This window comes from Pseudoliparis swirei, chromosome 11, assembly GCF_029220125.1.
Source record: "Pseudoliparis swirei isolate HS2019 ecotype Mariana Trench chromosome 11, NWPU_hadal_v1, whole genome shotgun sequence".
NCBI classification, from domain to species: Eukaryota; Metazoa; Chordata; class Actinopteri; order Perciformes; family Liparidae; genus Pseudoliparis; species Pseudoliparis swirei.
Genome location: NC_079398.1, coordinates 14,477,629 through 14,487,777, shown reverse-complemented (window position 1 = coordinate 14,487,777; position 10,149 = coordinate 14,477,629). Strand labels below are relative to the sequence as shown.

Here is a 10,149-nt window from a genome sequence, read left to right as displayed (position 1 = left end):
GTTTGGATGTTTCCAGGTTTTATTTTCCATTTGTCACTAGACCAACAGTCCAGACACATTGGAAATCTTGTGCAAAGGTCATTAATTCTTTTGGCAGATGAGACGGATTACCTGGGTGTGGTTTTAGGCGGGTAGTGTATCGACACAAGGCACGCATTGTTTTGTAAATAGCAGTTAACATACCAGTATGAAGGCGAAGCTGTACAGGACAAGACACCTAGAGACAGCCAACTCACATACTTCATTGTCACTGTGACTCCATTTTCATGTAATTTAGTGTGTTGTCATAGCTCAACAGATAAGGTTATGACGCACAAACCAATTATGTTGGTGTGATTTGTTTTGAGATCTGTCGTGTTGGCATGAACTGTAATTTCACTCAGATCTGCGTTGACATCAAAGTCCTGATGATCAGTTATGCCTCTTTCTAATAAAACCTCTGTGGGAGATTTACTGTGAGTGTATGAAATACCTCTCCTAACTTAAATCCTTGAACAAACGAGTCCCCTTTCTATTTGTGGTGTTCTTCAGATGAGGGAGGAAATAAACGGCATTACTAGAAAAATATGATATGATATTCCTTTATTTGTCCCACAGTGGGGACATTTCAAAAATCACACCAGCGGTGCACATCAGAGCATCAATGAAAATAAATATAAAACACAATACTAAAATGCAATTACAAGAGCGTTTTTTTTTTTCTTCTTCTTTTTAAGTTTAGATGTATATTTTAAACGATAATAAAAATGAATCTTGCAGTTCCGCTGCTACTTATTTTTTTTCTTCTTTTTCTTAGATTTCTTTTCCGGTTGTGTTTCTTGTAGCGTAATAACCTTTCTTAATTATTTTTCAGGGCAAGACATTATTAATGTTTCATCTAGGAAAGTAATTTTACTTGAATACAAACATTTAAAACGCATCCTGTAAAAATGTGTCCCTTAGTAGGCTACATTTAGTAGTTTATCTCCATCCATGTTTACACCATCAGGCAGTCTGAAGGGATGTGTTCATGGAGCTTTTGTTTCTCAGGGCAACCACAGTCTGAAGTTTTCTATGCCATTTTATTTTTGCATAGCCTATAGTTTTTCTTAGTTTCCCACACAGATTGTATTACCGACTAAACTTAAGCTAATGTTAGCTTGCTGCCTCTTTAAAGCTTTTTCTCTGTAGAAGACACGTGTCCTTCAAAACTAAACGTTCATTTTATTTTAAAGTTGTCTGTGTTCAGTAGATAGAGACTCAAATGGTAAGTGATTCAAAATGTCTGTTTTTATTTTTATATCTAACTGTTTTCTGTTTGGTTGTTCATGAGCTGCTAATCACACAAACTAGCCTCTTAGCAAGTTAGCTCAAGCTGGCTAAGACACGGCTGGCTAATCAGCCTAGCTTAAGCCCCAAGAGCTCACTGCTTAATGGGGCAATGCTGGGCTAATGGACCTCAGCAGCTCTCCACCTGACCACACAGACTGACTGCTCACTCTGTATTCTGGCAGCCATTTTAAGGAAGTGAGCCGAGGGTAATCAGACACCTGCAGTGCCGGGATCGGCAGGTCTCCTCCCAGGAAGGGAGGAACCTGAAGGGAGGCGTACCTAGACTGGGTGGACCAGTGAGAGCATTCTTTTCCCAACCTGTTGAGGTTTTTTTTCTTTTCTCTCACACAACAGCACACAGGGCTTTCCTGTATAGTGAGAAACAAGCTAAAGGAGACAGATCAACTACAAGTGCGTGTATACGGGCACATAGAGAAGGATAACCCACAACTTTATGGCTACAGCGACTCAACTAGCTGAAAGAGTCGGGAATGCTTTTGTGAAAGGCAGGTGAACTCTGCGCTCCCAGGAGGATTACAGCAGGACATGCTTCCAGCCACTGGACAGCTTCACTTCACTTGCAGCGTCATGGGAGATCTTATTGGCTCGGGGGAGGCTGAGCATTACTGCTGACAACAAACATACAGTCAGTAGTAGCCTCAACGTGAGATTATGAAAGTCTACTTCGTGGAACCTGTTTGCTTTGAACTAAACGGGAATACAGGATAGTGGTGAGAGGAGCTTGATCGATTTGTCCATACAAAGGTCTTTTGTCCCAGCCGGCATTAGAGTTGGAATAGGAGACACTTGGATAACTGAAGGTGGGGACCTTTGGTACGTTTTGAATGGACACTTTGCCAGAGCTACCTGTTTTGGTCTTCCTCTCTTTACTCTCAGTTGGTGTGGCTCTTTGAGCAGAAAATGGACAGTTTGAGTAAAGACTCAGAGGGACCGGGGAAGCAGCCCACTAATTCCCTCTTGAATGTCTTCAGCAGTTTCTTCAGCCGAGAAAGACAGGCAACCCCGGACGGCGAGTCGCCCGTGCTGACATCTTTCAAGGAGCTGTCAGATGAGGACAATAGTCTACCCGAAGGCGGTCAGACTACTAAAGGTGATGACAATCTCCAAGCGGAGGAAGGTGTGCATCAGGATGATGTGAGCGCTTCCTGTGATACGGGGCAGAGTGCTGAATCATTGGAAACCGGCAAGGGGTCTGGCGGTAAAACTGAAGTTGGAGCCTTGGTTCATCTAGATCTGGTCCAGGTCACTCGGGTGGAAACGTATACTGACGATGAGGAAAATGAGGACGAGGAGGCGGCCCACAGCAGCACTAGTCTGTCGAAGCCCACCCTACCTGAGGAGGAGGAGGATAATAATACAGTGGAGCATGGTGATGCTGAAGATGAGGCCGAGTATCAAGTGCCTGTGTTCAGAACACACACATTTACGGAGAGATCCCGCATAGAAGATATTCTATATTCAGATAGTTTTGTCAGCAGATCTAATTCCAGTACATTTTTGGCCTCTTTAGTGTCCAAACAGGCAGATGGCGGCAGCAGTCTCGAGGAGAGCACCGCCACCGCGTCTTTGGATGTAGAAACATCTGGAGCTGGAGAGAATAGTAAAGATGATGTAGGAACAGATAAAGATGAAGAGTGGGCTGGAATAGATGGTGCTCTGCCTGTGTCTTCCATCATCTCCCAACACCTGCATTTGGAGGCCTCTGATCGTAATGCTGCCACCGCCTCTCCTCTAAAGGAGAATGTAGATGAGACGCATGAGCTAAGGGTTGACGCTGAGGAGGGCGCTAAGGAACCTCCCTCCAGCCAGGTGTCCCTCTCTGGCCCCAAGACTCCTGAAGTTTCAGTCCAATCGGTGTCCAGTCCCGAGGAGCAGTCGGACTCTGCTGGTATCACAAGTCGCCCTACAGGGATTACAAACCCCATGCCGCTGTCATCTGCTTCTGAAGTGTCTCATGGGGACATCCAGCCAAGTAACAGTCCTTCTTCACAGAGGCCAACTTCTCCAAAGACACCAGAACAAGACACGCCACCTCCAACTTCATCCAGTGCGCCCACCTCAACTTCATCCCCATCCAATGCACCCTCATCTACCTCATCCCTGTCCACAGCACCCTCATCCCTGTCCACAGCACCCTCATCCCTGTCCACAGCACCTTCATCCCTGTCCACAGCACCTTCATCCCTGTCCACAGCACCTTCATCCCTGTCCACAGCACCCTCATCCCTGTCCACAGCACCTTCATCCCTGTCCACAGCACCTTCATCCCTGTCCACAGCACCCTCATCCCTGTCCACAGCACCCTCATCCCTGTCCACAGCACCCTCATCCCTGTCCACAGCACCTTCATCCCTGTCCACAGCACCCTCATCCCTGTCCACAGCACCTTCATCCCTGTCCACAGCACCTTCATCCCTGTCCACAGCACCCTCATCCCTGTCCACAGCACCCTCATCCCTGTCCACAGCACCTTCATCCCTGTCCACAGCACCTTCATCCCTGTCCACAGCACCGTCCTCCACCTCATCCCCATCTAAAGCACCCTCCTCCACCTCATCCCTGTCCTCCACCTCATCCCCATCCAAAGCACCCTCCTCCACCTCCTCCACCTCATCCCTGTCCACAGCACCCTCCTCCACCTCATCCCCATCTAAAGCACCCTCCTCCACCTCCTCCACCTCATCCCCATCCAAAGCACCCTCCTCCACCTCCTCCACCTCATCCCTGTCCACAGCACCCTCCTCCACCTCATCCCTGTCCTCCACCTCATCCCCATCCAAAGCACCCTCCTCCACTTCCTCCACCTCATCCCTGTCCACAGCACCCTCCTCCACCTCATCCCCATCTAAAGCACCCTCCTCCACCTCATCCCTGTCCTCCACCTCATCCCCATCCAAAGCACCCTCCTCCACCTCATCCCTGTCCACAGCACCGTCCTCCACCTCATCCCCATCCAAAGCACCCTCCTCCACCTCATCCCTGTCCACAGCACCGTCCTCCACCTCATTCCTGTCCACAGCACCGTCCTCCACCTCATCCCTGTCCACAGCACCGTCCTCCACCTCATCCCTGTCCACTACACCCTCCTCCACCTCATCCCTGTCCACTACACCCTCCTCATCCCCATCCAAAGCACCCTCCTCCACCTCATCCCTGTCCACAGCACCGTCCTCCACCTCATCCCTGTCCACAGCACCGTCCTCCACCTCATCCCTGTCCACAGCACCCTCCTCCACCTCATCCCTGTCCACTACACCCTCCTCATCCCCATCAAGGGGCACAGCGTTCTCCTCCCCCCCTTCCTTCCAGATGCCGGCTCTCTTCAGTGGATTGCGGGTGCTGAAGAAAGGAGCGTCTGGGAATGACAGGGAGACCGTGTCAGAGATCAAGCAGAACGAAAAGGATGCTGACCTGGCCCTGCTCAGCCTGAAGAAGACGGTACACAAAGCCAAGCTCATCCCCGATCAGAAGACGGCCACCTCTCCAGCCAAAAAAACGGCAGAGCCTAAACCTATTGCGGAAACTAAAAGCAGTGTAATGGGACATCTCAGTCAGCTGCTCAACCTAGAGAACCAAGATGAGACCAAAAGGTCAGATGTCGGGCAGGATGGTGATCCTGAAAACCGTGGAAAAGAGTCTGAGATTGGAGAAGAGGTTCTTCTAAGCCCAGAAACCCCCACAACCCCATTGGAGAGAAAGAAAACCTCAGACTTGGCCTATGAAACCTTCAGGAACATCTTCGGCCCCAAAACTGTCAAAAAGGAAAAAGCAGAAGTCGTGGATCTGGAGGCAGTGAAAAGGAAAATCAAGAATGACAAGGAAAATCTGAGAGCTATTCTTGAGAGATCCTCCAAATCCCCCGGAAAGGAACTTACCAGTCCCACAGAAGTTAATGTATAAAATCACAATTATTTTTCATATTTTGTTCGTTATTGGAATTTTTAGTTGCACAATTGCAAATGCATGTGTTTTCTCCCCACAGACTGAGCTCACGACCCCGACTGACAGTGAGGACCGGACCCCGGGGCGTCTTCAGGCTGTGTGGCCACCACCCAAACCCAAAGATGAGGAAGAGAAGGTGGGGCTCAAATACACCGAGGCAGGTAAGAACCTCGAGCTTCTATGGACACGGTTATCTGTCTTCAAGGACAAGGAATGCTGACGGAGGATCGCGCCTTTCATACGTACACTGGCAAACCTCACGTTGATTGTTTTTCTGGATAAGGGCCGCAGCTGATGGAGTATGTAGGTCATAGTATTTTTGATCTCTCGTTAACACTGAAACAATAGTCACGCCTTTGAGCAATCCCATTTAACTCTAAAATCCTGAGACAAGTCATGTAGAGCTAGATAAGTATCCTCAGCAGGGTGTAACGCCTCCATTAAATCATTTAAATGAGGAACACAGTGAGGCTGTGTCTACACCTTAATTCTGTTGTTTGTGTGGTTGCTGTTTCGTTGCACCACAGGATCACATGTGTGGGTGTTGGAGGTAAACACATTTAATCAAGTTGACTCTGGGCATCATGCCATGTTTGGCACCTCTTCATCTCAGGGTGTCATGACACACAGCTAGGTTAAAAACACGCACGGCTGTAAATTAAATTACAAAGTAAAAGGCTTTTCTTTTATGTTCTGGGGATAAACGTGGATGGTGCATCGCTGCAGCAGTGAAGCAGCTGCTGTGTGTTCCATGCAGCTTCATCCCAGAGAATAGATTAGGGCGAGCAACCTCGGATTGCTTTGTTGATTGCTGTTCTACGGTCGAGCTTTGCCCTTGTATAAGAGAATAGTGTGTGGAGGTTCAGAAGCAGAGCCAAAGTCCAATGTGGGCCATATATGTGATCCTGAAATTTCCCCACTGTGGGACTAATAAAGGAATATCTAATCTAATAGATACACCAACACATTTATAGCATTTCTTAGACTCTTTCTTACAACACACTTAGAGCCTTAGATTACATTGCAAATAATGTATTATTAACTGCAGTATATTTCATTGGTTTTCATGATCAGCCTGATATGAATCATTGACTCGGAATATTCATTGTTACTAGTTAGACGATGTTGGGGATGTTATTCTTTATTATTAATTGGAATAACGATTTAGAAGTGTAAAAATGAGCCCCAAACTCAGGCAGACATAAACAATTTTTTTTTTTTAAAGTAACGCTTGACAGCAGGTGAAAAACATAGGCCTATTAATGAAGACGAGACGCTGGTGTACAGCGGGCTTACTTAAGCATACCAAGTCACACGAGATATGGTAAGGAGTAACACTGCACTTCATCACCAACTTCACAGTAGAACATGTCGGTCTCTGTGTTCTCGGCTTCTTTGTCTTTCTGGGAGTGAGAGGGGGGGTTTGGATTACCTATTCCAATTAGCAGCTGGCAACTATTCCTAATGGATTGTTGTCCCTTGGCCTGGGTGTTTGTTGACCCAGGGGATAATAAAACTGCACAATACGCTTAAGCGCAACATTTTTATCTTAATGTTTTAAAATCCTATTGTATTGTCATGGGGTTTAGGAGAATTATGTCGTGGGTGATCTTTTCACTTTCATGCTCATATGAGAACCAACAGATCAGCATGTTGTCTGTCTGTCTTTCATTTGAGGCAGCAGCGTCATTTAAAACTGGTTGGATGAGTTGTACATGGAGCACTTTAGTCTGAAAGTGACCCACCCTTCTGTAGAATCTGACCTTTATCCAGCAGTACATTCTGTTGTGTATCTCTTGTCTTGCAAATTAGCTCGATCATGATTCACCATGACACTCTTTTAGCCTGTAGCTCATGAAACCTCAATCTAAAAAAAAAAAAAATGAGCTGTGATTTATGAATTTAGTATATACTCGAGTGTATATTTAATAAATCAAAACTGCCCACAGGATGAGTTTGTGTCCTTGTTCTGCCTCCTTTCAGAGCACCAGGCTGCCCTCTTGCAGCTCAAGAGGGAGTGTAAGGAAGATCTGGAGAGGATGCATGTAAGTGATGAAATTACTTTAGCAGAGCTTTTATGAACACAGTGACACTGAACACGTATAACAAACAAGCCCAGAAAAGATGTGAGGACAGACTCGTTAATGTGAAGTTATGTAACATCTAGCCTGACACGGCAGTTGCCTCTCCTGGACACAAGATGGCGCTAAGTAAGCGTGACATGTTCCAGTGCAGCTGCTGAACTGCTGCTGAACATTTACTTGCAGCAATAGAAGCTTTAGGATGCGTTAGTTGTGTTGGACATTCATGAATGTAAATGGTTCTCAACCTGTCCATTTCAATTATACAGATTTGAAGTTTTAAAGTACATTTTGTCCCAAAATGTCTACCAGAGAAGAATAAATAGATTAAATTGAAAATGTCATGTGCCTTCCAAATATTGTGTATTTAATCCAGTACTTCAGTTCTCGGATGAGAACAATAAGATAACCAAAGGACCAATGAAAGAGTCTGAAGGGATAAACTATTGAACACATAACACCTGAATTACTGGACTATGTTTTCCTAATGCCTTAATATCTTGATGTATGACTTTTAATGAGACCTTTAGCTGCTTTGTACAAAAAATGACACTTGACACAATTATTAATGTGACGTAAAATATGTATATATATATATATAGAGGCAACATCTTACAAAACATGTTGAGTTAAAACCACACTGTCAATTAAAGAAAATCTAAAAGAGCCAAAAATTATATCGATTTTATTATATATTTCTTTTACCAAATGTCTTCCAAATACACATCCAGAGATGTCATCCAGAGTTCTCAGACGGACGCCTCCTTTGTCTCCATGACGGCTCATTCCTAATCCAAAGCAAAGGTGCCTGTATCATTCATCATCGGGGAGGTTAGGAACAGGGCTTCACAGGTGTTTTTCTTTTGTCCGTCAAGAGTCAAACTTATTGAGTTCCCTTTGGAAAACCAAAAGAACATAGCTGTGGTCGTGTTACATCATGCGTACCACTGATGAATAGCTTTCTGGGCTGCTCCTTTGAAAAGTCGGACCTCAGAGTTGGTTTCTCGGCCTGCCTGCTCAAAGCCTTTAATTTGATGTGGAACTTTTAAAGGACTGATGCTCACACTGAGAAACATGTGCCGCAGGAGAGCGAGTAGGAACGTGCCTCGTGCTATTTCTAAACGTACACGAGTTAATGAGGAACATGAGCACGATTTATGGCAGAACAATTGATTTTCTGAATCAAATCAATACTTCGCTTTGGTGAGATTATTGTTCGATGGAAAGTGAGGGGAGATTCTGATACTCTGCATTTGTTTGGTCTCCGGCTTTTGTCACAGTCTGATTTTGAGCTGCAAATCTTCCAACTGCGAGGTGAGCACGCCGTCTCAGTGTCGCACCTGGATGGACTCATTGCTAAGATGCAGAGAGACGAGGGGTACAATGCCGGTCAGGAGCGTGGCGAGCTCCGCGACGTTGCCGTGTCCACGTCGGACGACCTGACGCACAAGACCTTCCGCACCGTGAGTATCCAGACGGACAAGGAGACCTTCGTGAGGAGCCCCGAGGGCGGCGGCGGCGGGCCCGCTCAGAGCCCCGTCCAGAACGTGCCAAAGAAACTCAACCTGGACTCCAGCGGACTAAATCTAAAAGCGGGCCCTTCTGGACCACCGCCACCTCCTCCCCCTCCCCCACCAGGCCTCTTCGGACCTCCTCCTCCTCCCCCTTTGCCAGGCACCACAGGAGCACCGCCGCCACCACCACCACCTCCACCTCCTCCCCCACCAGGCCTCTTCGGACCTCCCCCTCCTCCCCCTTTGCCTGGCAACAGGGGAGCACCGCCACCACCCCCTCCACCACCTCCACTCCCTGGTGGTGGTCCACCACCCCCGCCACCCTTTCCTGGCCTACCTGGATCTGGTCCACCTCCTCCTCCTCCTCCTCCAGGTGGAGGCCCGCCACCTCCTCCCAATATGGGGGGCTTCAGTTTCGTCCAGAAGGTGGAGAAGGCCCCACGGAAAGTAGCCATTGAGCCGGCCTGTCCCATGAAGCCTCTGTACTGGACCAGGATACAGATACAGGACGACAAGTATGTGGAACATTGTTTGAATTCCCTCACATTGCTCTGAAAGAATATGTGTGTTTGATTACAGCTTGGCTCATATTTTCAGTGTGTTGGCCATCATTTCAGTTTGTTATAATAACGTTACACTGAGAGTTGAGGAGAAAGGCAAAAGGTCGAATTATTGTCCACACTGTCCGTTGTAAACGTCTCTCTCAGTTTACAAACGGACTTCTTGGTTCACCTTTGACCTACGCTCCTTACCATAGTTGTGTGCACACAACTTTTCTCTGGAATAAGGGGTTATTGTCTACATTTCAGTGGATCACACTTTGATATTTATCAACAATTGAAGCTGTGTAGATAATCTGTTGAAACTATTGACTTGTTTATACCCTCTCTCATGATCTGACCTTATGTTGCTGTGTTTCACATATTATCAGAAATGACTGGTGTACGTCATGTTATAAGTTCAAAAGATTTATCGGCAAAACAACAAAAATACGACTCAAGTTGTCGTGATTAAATCATTAGTAGCTCACAAAAATCATAGAATGGCTTCTCACACGTGCGTTTCTTTTCCCTGAACTATTTTAAACCGAAGGCTACAGAAGGTGGAGGCCTTGAATAACCTCAGTTCCTGTTTGTATTTATTGTATATTACCGTAATAACTGATAGCATAACCTGATTTTAATCAATGATTGTTTGGTGGATTACTGCAGAATGTCATCACAGTGAAGTTTTTAAGTTGTTATCCCCGAACTAATGAAGCTCTAGGTGTCATTGGCGCT

The 10,149-nt window shown here is 46.4% G+C and overlaps 1 protein-coding gene across 1 annotated transcript in view; it reads left to right on the top strand.

The window, feature by feature from the left end:
- The first annotated feature begins 1,723 nt into the window (after positions 1-1,723).
- LOC130201731 (formin-like) overlaps positions 1,724-10,149 on the top strand; it is a 37,850-nt gene continuing 29,424 nt past the window's right edge. The window contains exons 1-6 of the mRNA XM_056426832.1: positions 1,724-3,139; positions 3,317-3,382; positions 4,589-5,226; positions 5,315-5,435; positions 7,258-7,319; positions 8,636-9,384. Of these exons, the coding sequence (XP_056282807.1) occupies positions 2,233-3,139; positions 3,317-3,382; positions 4,589-5,226; positions 5,315-5,435; positions 7,258-7,319; positions 8,636-9,384 (2,543 nt within the window). The 5' untranslated portion in view covers positions 1,724-2,232. The remainder of the gene's footprint in view (positions 3,140-3,316; positions 3,383-4,588; positions 5,227-5,314; positions 5,436-7,257; positions 7,320-8,635; positions 9,385-10,149) is intronic.